At 37.2% G+C, this 14336-nt stretch overlaps 1 protein-coding gene across 1 annotated transcript in view; it reads left to right on the top strand.

The window, feature by feature from the left end:
- Positions 1 to 14336, top strand: part of Trhde (thyrotropin releasing hormone degrading enzyme) — a 407391-nt gene that overhangs the window by 282882 nt on the left and 110173 nt on the right. Inside the window, exons 8-10 of the mRNA XM_006988963.4 lie at positions 7409 to 7474; positions 8476 to 8663; positions 12714 to 12802. Coding sequence (XP_006989025.1) covers positions 7409 to 7474; positions 8476 to 8663; positions 12714 to 12802 — 343 coding nt within the window. The remainder of the gene's footprint in view (positions 1 to 7408; positions 7475 to 8475; positions 8664 to 12713; positions 12803 to 14336) is intronic.

The following is a 14336-nucleotide window of genomic DNA, read 5'->3' as shown; positions in this document are numbered from 1 at the left end:
TATAGTGTAGCTTTCTTTGTTTGGTTTGGTTGTCTATGAGGGTTCTAACCTGTTTGTTCTGCTGTTCTCAAGGTCAAGGTACTGAGTATATTGTCCGAAGTATAGTAGGCAGGCTCAAATAAGACCGCTCAGCTCTTGTGTATCTATGGTGTGCGGCAACATGGAATCGCTTTTGCTGTTCATGGCTTACTCTGTGTGCTTAAAATAGTCACCTTCCACAGGGCAGTGGTTCCAAGTTTAAAAACCTCTGTTCTAGATGCTTAAATTAATTCAAAAGCTTACTAAAAATGTTTTTGTTGTCACTTGTGTACACAGCATTTGTGAAACTTTCTGCCTGCTATTGTATTCTTTTTTTTTTTTTTTAACCTTTAGACTGCTTTTCTGGACTGTTAAGTACACACCTCATTCCCCATACCTTCTATTGGCAACATAGTGAAATACTAGCACATTTACAAAATGATCTGCTTCCACTTTGTGTACATTGCAAATTACAGTTTTTATTTACTATTTAGTGATCACCAAAATGATTATTAAAAGTTTGCATTTGTTTTTTGAAATCATCTATTGATACATTAGACATAATTTTGGGTTTCAAACAATATAATAAACTCAGGCAGATTTAAGTAGAAATGAATTTATTAAAAGTACCGAAAGGGATCCGTCACATTATTGAGAAGGTTCGAAAAACAAAACCCACCATAAGGTTATCATGAGACTTAGAAATCAAGATAGCTTGCCCAAGTCACACCCGAGAAGAGCTGACTCACTTGGTGCCATTAATGTGGTTGTCACTCCATGCTCAGTGCCAACTTCTCATCTCAGGGAATGATCTCTCTGCTTCTCAGACATTTTACATGACTTCTTTAGGATTCACAGTCTTGGGCTGAAGCATCCACTTGATGGAGGCCAGGACACATGCTTCAACTTTAGGTGCCAGGGGAAGTGAGAAGGAATATTTAGCATTTTGTCCTTTCCATTTTGACACCAAGAGGGAGTTCTTGCCTTCCTCCCACATCCCACATTGAGTTATTGGCCCCAGATAAAAATGGAGCTCAAATGCTGGAAAACCAAAAAGTGACAAATGCTTGCTAAAATTTTTTCAGAGGTGTAATTATTCTTGACAGTAAGCTACAATATTTTGAACCTTTGCTTCAGTCTCCTTGTCCACTCATCAGAAAGAAATAATACCTGACACTCTGAAGACTGATCTTCCTATAGAGGACATTTTCTGCCGTTTGGTGTCACCCAGGCCCAAACGAGAGTCTTTCCTCATCATAGAAATGCGCACAAATATCCGTGGTCTCCAGAGATGGGCTTCTGTGTTTTCTTACCAGCAATGTCCTCCTTTCCTTTAAGTCCTCATCCCGATTGGCAGCCATTTCCTTTAGAAGACCATGATTTCTCTGTATATGGAACCAAGTGATTCTACCTTCAGCTGCATTTACAGTATTTTGCTGAAGAACACAATGTGATTTTGTAAAGGGACACATGTTGAAAATGAATCTGCTGCTGGATTTGAGGGGGAAACCTCATGAGTTTTAGAAAGAGTCCCATCATGGGATGCTGTCTTTCTTCTCTGGACAAGATCTGTCTGAAGGTGATGCTTGGGGTGGCTGCTGCCATGCAGCCACAAGACTGAGATCGAGGCTAAGACAGAGAAAAGCAAGAGGTCTCAGCTCTGCTCTATCTCGAATACGAAGGAAGACCTTTTCCCATTTTCAAAGTCACTGCACTTTGGACAGTTTTGCTGCTTACAACTCAACACAGAGAAAATGCCTATGAAGATTTTATTGGACCATTTTCTATGTCCCCAGGAATAAGCCACTTACATGGTTAGTTCTCCATCCTGTCGTGCTAAGGGACTTATTAATAGGAGAACAAGAATTCCGTAATTATTTTCATGTCTTAGAAGATAAGAGGAGTACCTGTGCTTTACTTCCCAAGCTCACTCTCTTTGCTTTTCCCCTTGTCCTTTTTGTTTAATTGCCTTTCATACATCAAATGTTATGAATCATGTCATATGTTAGCAAAGAAAGTAAAAAGTTGTCTCAGATGCAGTAATTCAATTTTTTTGATGAAGTTGAATTTAAGTCATGTATTTGAAAAGTATTTATTGAAATAATGAGTCATGCCCTATTGTAGCTGAAAGTTTTCCTGTGTCCCAGCCGTCCAGCGATCAGGACAAATCTCTCCCACTTGCATCCCCCAAGTGGGGCTTATATTAATTAAAACTGCATAGCCATTAGCTCAGGCTTACTAAGGGACTTATTAATAGGAGAACAAGAATTCTGTAATTATTTTCATGTCTTAGAAGATAAGAGGAGTACCTGTGCTTTACTCCCCAAGCTCACTCTCTTTGCTTTTCCCCTTGTCCTTTTTGTTTAATTGCCTTTCATACATCAAATGTTATGAATCATGTCATATGTTAGCAAAGAAAGTAAAAAGTTGTCTCAGATGCAGTAATTCAATTTTTTTGATGAAGTTGAATTTAAGTCATGTATTTGAAAAGTATTTATTGAAATAATGAGTCATGCCCTATTGTAGCTGAAAGTTTTCCTGTGTCCCAGCCGTCCAGCGATCAGGACAAATCTCTCCCACTTGCATCCCCCAAGTGGGGCTTATATTAATTAAAACTGCATAGCCATTAGCTCAGGCTTACTACTGACTAGCCCTTACGCTTAATCTCAGTCCATTTTTGTTAATCTATATGTCGCCACATTTTCTGTGGCTTTACCTATGTGCCATTACATGGTACTCCCCAGATGGCAGGCTGGCGTCTCCTCACTCAGCCTTCCTCTTCCCAGAATTCTCCTTGTCTGCTTATCCCACCTATACTTCCTGCCTGGCTACTGGCCAATGAGCATTTTGTTAAACCAGTGTACAAAAACATTATCCCACAGCACCCTATATTACTATCTTAAGAGGATATCTTGGGTAAACCTAAGAGATACAAGTTAATAACTGCATTATCATTATTAACAGAGAGCCGTGCTCCACATTGAGTGATGGATCACAGACCAGGTTATGCGCAGCTATGCTGGTTAGACAGTAGTAAAATAGTATGACAAGTTCCTCACTTCCTTGCAGTTTGTGTAGATCATCTGGGCAGTCAGACAGTAAACAAACAATTGCAGCATGCTGTGGAAAATGTTCTTATGTAGTACAACAAATATCAATCTAAGAATGATAGTTCAAAACCAAGAAAGGTATTGAAGTGGGCAGTGAAGGATTCCTGGGAAAAATTTATCCAGAGTTATTTCTGGAGGATAAACTGAATTTAAATGGGCAAAAGAGAAGCGAATATGTAGAGAACTGTATGAGCAGAATCAGAAATGATGCATTGGGCATATTCTACAACATCAAAGTGTCTCAGGTGAGGCTACAGAACAAGAGGAAAACAGATGGGGTTGAAGAAGTATGTTTTTAAGTTACATAAAGGAGTTTGGGTAATATTTAGCTCATACCTGTGGTTCATATGAGAATTTGATCAAAAGTGTTCTGGTTTATGGTAGAGATTATAACTGAAAACAGTAAAGCAGGGGGCAGTGGTACTTGAATTCTTCCAAGCAACATTCAGGTTAGTAATCATCAAAGAAGTGGAATGGAATGGGAGCGTTGGGGGTGGGGGGGGGCGTGTTTCTACCATAAACCATCATTTGAACGTGGAAAAAGAGAGGCGTCAAGTTGGCATTCTAGTTGAGGGGAGGGGAAGTTGTCATTGTAAAGGACCGCCCCCCAAAAGAGCTGCTGTTGAAGGGCAATCAGCTCACAGACACATGGAATTCTCACAGTGTCTGCAGCACACCTTGATTGCTGGCTGTGGGTCAGTAGTTGTTTTCACGACTTCGTTCTGATTTGGATATGGGCTACCGTCTCTGATGTCCAGTCTTTGATTTGCTAAATGATGATGTGGTGTTAATCAAATGAAATAAAGTATAAAGGACTCATACTATGCTAAAAAAAATAACTTAATGAACTTATTTCACATTTGTTTTACTCTTCATTGTTACCAATGATATGTACCTTTCTTTTGCCCAGTTTTCTAACCTATAGCCTGAAGGTATAAGATTATAAGAATTCTCAGGGTATACTAGGCATTCTTCACTACTTTAACATTGTATGTATTCTCAGAAATGAAGATACACGTGGTGTGCTTTTATCATCTTCACCTTACAGATATGAAAACAGGCAAAAGAGCTTAACTATGGTGGCTTGTTCATAACTCAGATATTATACAGCTAGTGAGTGTTGGACCTTGGATTTGGTTCCAGCCTTGTCAGACCTCCATTCTTATTCAAGCCCCTGTGCCATGATGCCTCTCTTCCTCAGTAGATCTATCAAAACAAATGCTTGTTGAATATATGTTTAGCTTTTCATCTATCCATAGTATATGTCATGTACATTTACACAGGCTAGTGGTTCTCTTTGCTATTTTCAATAACCCTATTTCTGAAGTAACTAGTGTGGAGTACCCACAATTCTTTGCATGTTAACACTAAAGCATTCAATGTTATGTAATAATTCCAAATCTATTGCTGATTCTCTTTCATTTACCTGAAGAAAAGCAGATTTCTATTTCTGATTTATAGGTCTGAGATCTCTATATTCATTGCCTCGAAGGCTTAAAAGAAAATTAAAATTACAAACATATAATTGAACATATCGTGCAATATGGTAGTTGTACCATGACATCTCCAGGGTCATTCATAGAAGTAAGGCCTCCCACACAAATTACACCTAGGTTTTTGCAATTGTCCTTAGTAATCTTTCCCCTGCTGACATCTCCTCAGCACCTACAGGGCTTCTTCGTATGCTTAGTCCTTTATGTATCTTATGAAATGAATTAATAGATGATTAACTATTAGAACAACATTCACTATCCTTTGGATTTCTTTGTAGATCCACTAGGCAATGGCATCTTGTCCATATAAGAAATGATTGTGTTTGTGTGAGAGAAAGAATAAAATAACAAAGAAGCCATTTTCTGGGGAAAAAAGTATTTGAACATGTAATCTTCCAGTCCATCTGAGGACTGTATCTAGAGGGGCCCAAGGAGAACTCTGCCATTCCTGACCACTGAGGCACCAAGGCCGGGGTTGCCACTTAACCCTGACAAGTGCCATTTCAACCCATGAAATGGAACTTTATCATGAACTGGAGGATGACTAAGCATCTCATCTGATGATCAGTAGAACAAGATCAACTTACAGCATACGTCATAGTGCTTTTGGTGGCCTATGAGATGAAAAATTAATTTAATGGACCTCATAGTAGCAGCTGGAAGGTTTCTCTGTCCCAATACCCCTGCCCCCTGTCCCCGCAGTCCCATGGCCCACTTACAGAATAATCATTCAGAGGTTTAATGTTATTTAAAACTGCTTGGCCATTAGCTCAGGCCTGCCATCGACTAGTTCTTATATTTAAAATCAGCCCATTTCTGTTAATCTATATGTTGCCACGTGTGCCATTACATGCTGCTCCCTGGATGGTGGGCTGGCATCTCCTGACTCAGCCTTTCTCTTCCCAGAATTCTTTTTGTCTGTTTATCCTGCCTATACTTCCTGCCTGGCTACTGACCAATCTGCTTTTTATTTATCAACCTATCAGAGCAACACATTCACAGCATACAGAATATCCCACAGCACATAGTGTTCTTTGTTTCTCCTTGTTAGAGTTTAGAAGCATGATCTACAAGCAGAACCAAATTCAGAATGATTTTAATTTATTATGTTCAGTTATAGCTTGCAAAATCATATGAGTTTCTTTTTTAATTTTTTTTTGAGAATTTCATACATGAGTACATTGTATTTACATCATTTCCACTATTGCTCTCAAGCTCCTCCCTACTCCCTCTTGGGTTCATGACTTACTCCTGTATAATAATAGTAATTGTTATTATGCATCATGATCTATATATCCTTGAGAGTCCTTTAATGTTGCTCATATATACATGGATTTAATGTTGACCATCTGGAATTGGATAACTTATCACTGGGGCTTGTGTCTGGATACAATTGATTCTCCCTCTGTCAGCAGCCATTGACCTGCCTTTATCTCTTCATCTAGTGATGTAGTTAATATGGCATTCTTCCCAAGTACATTCATCTAAATTCTGAATGAAACAAATAAAAGAATGAAATTGAAAGCTGAACTAATGTATTTGAAACCCATCTCCCTGTACCTCCTCCACCCCCGAAAAAGCAAATAAACCTACTCCAAGGGTTTATGTGGAACAAACTTCCTGGTTCAGTCTGACTTGGGAATCATATTGGTTATGATGAGGTGTGTGTTCCATATTTAATAAAGTTATTCATAACACCTAATGATGAAGTTGAACATGTGCTTGCTAAGTTGAGGTTGGGTATCACCACTCTGGGCATATGATTAAGTGGGAAATATCATCCGTTCTACTGTGAATTGCCAATAAGAGCTGAATCTGTCACAGTTTCTATAATTTGTATTGAAATATCCTTCTCTGATGTTAATTATCCTCAAAGTGCCCAATTCCACATAAAGTATTGAAAAGTCAGCAACTTTTTTCAGTTCAAGAACTTGGATAAAAATATTAGAAATTGTGTCTTCTTACCTACATGTTGTTAAGAAAATAGAATTTTGATTGTAAAGTTTTCTTCATTTTTTTTAAAAAAATAAATCAGTCCTTTTTGTTCAATTTTGTTCTTTGAAATCAGAAAAAAACATCTGATGCTAATTATCATGATAGCTGTCACCTCGATAATGAGACAGACCACACTTCTTAGAAGGGAGTAAGGTGTGAATCAAAGTGTGTAGGTTTAACCACTAATGGAACATAATGAGGAATGGGAAATCCTAAGCCTGAAGTTGTGAAACAATTTTAGGAAGACTTTTTTTTATTGATAGTAATGTGTTCTTCAAACTACAGAAATAAGTATCACTTCTGCAATCGTCAGTCTTTCCTTTGCATGAGCAACCGGAGAGAGATTGGAGAGCAGGCAGTTCCCCCTCAGCATCAGCATACATCACCTAAAGAATATTTTTCCATGAAAAATTATGTTTTGTTTTGAACAATTGAACAGGGTGATGAGAGAGTTTGTTCTGTGTATTTCATTGCAGAGGTCATTTTCTCCTAATGAGCTGATGTTGACCAGCTCAGTTACAGTATATCCTTGACCTTGGGCATCCATAAGACGTGATTATAGCTGTGAAAATCCTTGTTAAGAAATTAGTATAGTTGGGTGACTTGGGAAATATGCTCTAGTTAAAACTCTTGGGAATATTTTTAAATGCTGTTCTAAATCTTTTAGCATGTCTTCCTCTTTGCCTTAATGCAATTCCACACACAGAAATGGTTAATTGAATTGAGAAATAAATGTGTTTACTGGTAATTGCTTAACCTTTGAATGGTAATTACAATTTTATATTCTTATAGGATTATTTAACTATCCACAAGTATGGCAATGCAGCCAGAAATGATCTCTGGAATACATTATCAGAGGTAAAGTAGAGAAAGCTGAAGTGTCAAAGTATCTTCTGGAGCAACTGAATTTCATTTATAAGACATTAACTTTTATTGACATGGACAGTTTATATTTACTTCATATAATTCTTTTTTTCATATTGCTTTAGTGCTTTATTTTTATCTAATATAAAGAAGATAGGCTTTAAAATTCTTTGACTTACAAATTTTGGTTAAACATATCTTGTCTGTTTTGAAAAGTGACATTGTTTTTAATTAATTGATAATTTTATAAATGTCTATGATCTATTTGGGTCAGCAAATCTACCTCTAATCTTTTCCCTCAAAACCTCCCCGCTTCTCCCCCATCATGTTTCCATCCCAATTTCATGTGTGCTTTTTAAAAATCTCATTGAGTCCACTTACTTCTGTCAGTATGGGACTTGGAATAGGGTCATCTATATGATGCAGATAGGGATGGGTAGTCCCTCTAGGGCCACATTCTTGAAGATTTTGACTTTTCTCCCATTAGTCACCAGTTGCCAATAACTCCTCATCTAAAGGTAGGACTTAGGGATCACCCCTCTGCTGTCCACATTGGGATTTTGGCTGGTATGATCCTGCACAGGTTTTGTGCATGAAGCATGACAATATTTTTGAATGATATTTTAATGTGGTATTATAGATTCATGTTCAAAACAGAAATATTGAAAATTTTAGAAAATTTTTACTACATGGTAGTAGACCTATCAGAAATGCAAAATAATGTAGAAGTACTTGTAATAATGACTTACATTTTATATTCTGCTATGTAAAAATCTTAATGTTAATAAAACTCAGCTGTACATATATATGGAACAAAACAATATACGAAGCTCAAGGCAAGATGATTAATTTTACTAGGACATCATGTTAGCTTCACTGATTTTAAATGTCTTCATATTGAGGTAAATTGTAATGGTAAAAATGAGAACAGATTAATGTTAATTATGCTTACAAGAAGTGTTAATAGATTAATTTATACAATTTTGATTGCAAAGGCTTTAAAAAGGAATGGAAAATATGTGAACATACAAGAAGTAATGGATCAGTGGACACTGCAGATGGGATATCCTGTTATCACCATCCTGGGAAACATGACAGTAGAAAATAGAATAATTATCACCCAACAACATTTCATTTATGACATCAGTGCTAAAACCAAAGCACTCCAACTTCAGAATAACAGGTACCACACTCTTGTTCTCGTGGAAGGGGATTGTGAGTTTTAATATTTCACTTTGCATTCTAATATTTTATATTGTTAAGGATTGTTTTACATTTAAAAATTTTGAGAAATATTTAATTTACTGTTGAAAAAATTCTGAAATGTAAGTGGAATATAATTTTAATCTATTTATTTGCTATTTCATTGTGATTCTTCTTTTGTTCCTATTTCCTCAATATCTGAAAAACTATTTTGTTTATTTATTTAATGTGTGTGGTGTTTTGCCTGCATATTTATCTGTGCACCATGTGAGTGCCTGGTGTCCAAGTAGGCCAGAAGCTCATTGGATCCCCTGGAATTGGAGTTATAGACAGTTGTTAGATGTCATGTTTGTACTGGAATTCAAACCTGGGTTCTTTGGAAGAACAGCCAGTGCTACTAACCACTGAGCCTCCTCTCTAGGCCTCCCTCAAGATTTTAACTTTCAGCATAACGGCATTTTTTTTTCAGAAGGCAAGACTTTGAATTAGCATGGTGACTTTCAAAGATAAGATTTGCATCTTCTCTTCTCTACGAATAGTTCTTGAATTAAATCCAATAGTTAAAACGTGCTGCTATGAATTAAGTGGAATTGAACCAAAATGTGCTTTACAAGACAAATGAGAACCGAAACTAACAATCCAGAAAAACTCATTAAACCAAAGTTCTGTACTTAATAATGTTTGAGTTAAAGGAACATAATGTAGACCCTAAAATAATCCAAGCTTCAGTGGGGCCGTGTAGGACCAACATATGTTCTTTTCCTTTCAATTACAGTGTTTGAGATCATTGACTAGATATAACGCATGTAAAATTTTCCTTTTTTTTTTTTTTTCTCAAAACTGGATCTCACTCTGTAGCCCACCTGGTCTCAGGCTCACTATGCATCATGGGCTAGCCTATGACTGACAAAAATCTTGTTGCCCAGCCATTGCAACTGCCTGAAATCTTGATTCATTATTTTAACTTTCTTTTGAAATTCTTATTTATTTTATTCCATGCTTTCTATTCTGTTCCTTAGTCTAAAGGCGGAGCCAAAGAAAGATCCAACTTTTATAAGTCAGTTTCATTTCTTACAAGAAGCTCTAGTAAGAGTAGACTGTAGGGGGTGGGGGGGAGGGGCAGAGTGAGGGACAGAGGAGGGGTGAAATTAGTAAAGAAGGTTAGAGTTTTCTGTTGGGTCACTTGTGCTTTCTCTTGTTGCTTTGGAAAACTAGGTATCTGACCTTATTAACCCTGAGTATCCATGAGACCTGGCACATACACCTTGGAAGACTGGAAACCACTGCCAAGTCAGCTTGGTCCAGGCATGGATGCACAGAGCCATAGTTGAGAAAGTCATTGGCGCTTTCTGATGAACGCATTTGGCATTTGATTTAGGAAAGCAGGGTCACTCTTTTGAGCCTCTGTATGTTTAATCTCTGTATGTACGCCTATGCATGTTTGTGTGCGCCATTCTGCATATGAGGAGGTTAAAGAACTATCCCAGGTACCAGTCCTCACTTTTTATCTTGTTTGAGACAGGATCTCTTATTCATCATTGTGTATGCCTAGCTAAGTGGTATGGATTCCATGGTCCTGGCTTTGCCTCCTGTGTCTCCATAGGAGCATGGAGATTATTATAAGTGTGGACTACAACTTTATGTGGGTGCTGGGTATTTGAATGCAGGTCTTCTTGAACAGTAAACCTGTAAAGCAGGGCCTTAAGTCCTCCACTCCACACATACATCCTTTGCATCTAACTCATCCAACTCTCTGGACTCTCGCAACACATATCACTGTGGTCCTTTTTTCTGGTGTCTGCAGCACCGACTGCTTCCTGTTACTCCCTCACTGTCTGGGTCCAGGGTCAACATCATCAGGCATCAAACTTGGCTTGCCAGAAAGCACTTTGCTGTGGCAAAGTTAGAGAGAGATCAGGTCAGGTCTCTGAGAATTGCTATCCTGATATAGTTTCACTAATGTAGAAAATAAACATAAAGAACACATAAAGGTTGACAGGAGAAATTTCATGCAACAATACTTGTCAGTCTGTGACATACACTGTTACACTACCTGTGAGCCTGGTCTTTTAAATGAAAACATATAGTCTGGGCTGTGTATACATGTGCAATAACAGAGCTTTATATCTACTAGAATTACAAAAATATGTGGAAGAGCACTTGCCACAGAACATATAAAAGACATGTGATGCTGATGCAAAGCATCACATTAGTCCCAGGAATGATTTTCTATTTAAATAATAATAAAATCTATACTTTAAATGTAATATTCTAATTTTATATTATTGATCATCTAATTCTCTGTGACATTCTTGTCAAAGATTCAATACCAATTCTATTTGGTCTTTGCAGAGAACCTTCCTAACTCTACTACACAATGTATTCCATTGATGTAATAGAACTTGCTCATCTATGCCAAAATTTCTAGTAAGTTGTGCATATTTTCTAAGTTGAGTTAATTCTTTGTTTTAATTTTTTCCTGAGGATATTGGGATATAACTACAATATGCTCAAAACATTTTAATGCATCTAATAGTTATATTTTTCACACAGAGTCTTTGTATCACAGCATAGAAAGATCCTTATATAACTAAAAATTTCATAGTCAGCTGATGTGTGACATAGGGTGACATTTGTACTAGAATCTTGTTACTTAGACAGTTAGACATTTTTGTGGCATTGTTAAATAAATTAAATCACTATTTTGCAATGTTGCATAATGTCTCCTCATCTTCTGAATTGCTCTTTGCAGCTCTTATCTACACAGAATCATATGCACCAAACCAGCCAGGCTTTCCTTCTCTTCTGAGTTGACAATAGCACTTTATACTGATCCTTCTTTAACACTGATACTATTTTTTTTTAATAAAGAATTCTCTCCTCCTGACTCAAACATGCATACGTTTTCTGCCTTTCTCTAATAATTAGAATTAAATGTTGATTTACTGTAAAATGAAAACTATTGATGAAAACAGGCAGTCACAGAGGCCCAGACATACTCATTACACAGTTTATTACCTCAGGCATTCTCTCCTAAAACTTTCCAATACATTTTTCACTCACAAAGTGGTTAGAGTATGCACAAAATTTCTTATTATATTTTAGGTATTTCTCTTCCTATAATGTAAGTGTTGGCTACCACTTTTACCAGAGTTACAATGTGAGGTTAAAATAGTTTGTCTATAATTCAAGGAGACAAAGTACAGTTGATGGATTTATTGTGAAATCATTCCACGTATGTCTGGCTACTCATTTAATATTACATTGATATCACTTCATCTATGAGTCTAGGACCTCAATTTTTACGCTATGAAGAGGTAAATGAAATAAAATGCTTCTTTTTAATAGCCACGACTCCTCGGTGACCCCTCCTGTTGGTGGCTTCATTGTCACATCCACTTAGAAATTCTTTTCAGAAAACAGAGCATGAAGTGTGCCCCACATTATTCTTTATATAGATCTGAAATATAGTGAAAACTGATTATTTTTGTTCTTGCTTTATTATTTGCCGAGTTACTTTGGTGTGCCATATTAATTTCTCTGTAAAATATGTGGATAGTGCCCCTCAGACTGGTTAGGCAATAAATAAGGACAATGGTAATATGCAAATGGAGGAAACTACTGAATTATCTATTAGTCTAATTCAGAAAAAAAATAGAAGAGAGCTATTTTAATCAATAAATAGTGCAGCTCAAGTTTATAGATTTTACTTGTATTTATTTCTAAAATGCAAATCCATTTTTGCAAGACAAATTGTCTTATGGAATTTCTTTTGCATTGAAGTTAAAATTGTTAGATACCAAGTATCTTGTTAGTGGCCCTGGGAAGATATGTCTGCTTTTTGCAAACATTCTTTAGGCCTGGGACTTATTTGCTCATTGGTTGATTCATTGATGGATGGATGGATTGATGGATTGATTTTTTTTTTCAAAAAAGTAATGAAATTTGCACAGAATGAACATACGCAATGCTTGCTTGCTTTTGTTTTAATATAGCTCTTTTTACTCTTAATGCTTTCTATTTTTTCCAGTTACCTGTGGCAGATTCCATTAACCATTGTGGTAGGAAATAGAAGCCATGTGTCTTCAGAGGCAATTATTTGGGTGTCTAACAAATCAGGTAAAATACAAATTCTCTCCCAGGGAACTGTTTGCATTCAGATAATTGTTTAGATCTTAACCTTTGTTTCCAGTTGCTTCAAAATGTGAATAAAGACAAATTATAAAGAGAAAACACAATAACGACAATCATTTCTGAAAAATTAGGCATAATATAGTTTCTAAATAGCCTCATTTTGGACTGATGTGTAAATATTAAGTTTATTTGTTTCTTTCAAAGTCAAGAGAAAGTAATTAAGTATAGTATTAATCTTCTTAGAACTGTATGAATTTATAATCCAAAACATAATGGAAATATGATCACAATTAGTCATACAGTATGAAGGATACTGAAACAGAGGCCTCATTTTTCTTTTGTCTTTCTTGATTTTAATTATACATTTTAAAAAATGATCTTTTCAAGGTTGTGGGGAAGTATAAAAAATAAAGAATAGAATTGCTTCTGTAAGTTTATCATAATTCTACCCAAAATAAAAGGACTATCAGAGAGCCCTTCCTTCTGCCCTTTTACTATAAGCATTTTTATATGTACGGAAAACTGAGAACTAACATTCGTTGAAAACTGCAGTGCACCTAGGACTTTGCCAGTCATTCAAATGTGGCATTTCATTTATTATTTATTTATTTATTTTTATTTTTAGTCATCTATTTATTTTACATCCTAGCTACAACCTCCCCCGGATCCTCCTCTCCCAGTCTCTCCCCGTGCATCTGCCCCTCTCCCCACACAACCACCTCCTCTTCTGTCTCCATCCAGGAAAGGGCAGGTCTTCCATGAGTATCAATAATGCATGGCATATCAAGTTGCAGTAAGACTCAGCACCTCCCAGTGTATTAAGGCTGGGCAAGGTGACCCAGTGTGAGGAGTAGGGTCCCAAAAGCCAGTAAAAGAGTCTGTGACTGCTCTTGTTCCCACTGTTAGGTGTCTCACAAGAGGACTAAGCTACACAACTGTTATATATATATATATATGAATATTGCCTAGGTCAGTCCCATGCAGGCTCCCTGGTTGTCCCTTCAGTCTCTAGGATCCCCTATGAGCCTAGGTTAGTTGATTGTGTGAGCCTTTGACGCCTCTGGCTCCTACACACTTTTCTCCTCCTTCTCCATAGGGTTCCCAAACTCCACCTAATGTTTGTCTGTGGGTCTCTGTGTCTGTCTCCCTCAATTGGTGGATGATGCCTCTCTGATGACGGTGGGGCCAGGCACCAATCTGGTCACAGGAGATGGTCAGTTCAGGCTACTTATCTGCTATTGCTAGGAGTTTAACCTGGGGTCCTCCCTGTAGATTCCTGGGAGGTTCCCCTGCGCCAGGCTTCCACCAGATCTTGAACTATCCCAGACCAGCAGTCCCCCTCAGTACTCTCCCCCTCTACCCCCAACCTGATTGTTCTCATTCCCATTCCCACCCATCCTCAGTCCACTCACAAAATCTCTTCTATTTCCCCTTCCTAGGGAGATCTGAGTGTCCCCCAATGAACTCTCCTTGTTTCCTAGTCTCTCTGAATCTGTGGATTGTAGCATACTTATCCTTT

The sequence above is a fragment of the Peromyscus maniculatus genome, chromosome 18 (genome assembly GCF_049852395.1).
Source record: "Peromyscus maniculatus bairdii isolate BWxNUB_F1_BW_parent chromosome 18, HU_Pman_BW_mat_3.1, whole genome shotgun sequence".
Taxonomy (NCBI): domain Eukaryota; kingdom Metazoa; phylum Chordata; class Mammalia; order Rodentia; family Cricetidae; genus Peromyscus; species Peromyscus maniculatus.
This window is presented reverse-complemented; position numbering and strand designations above follow the sequence as displayed.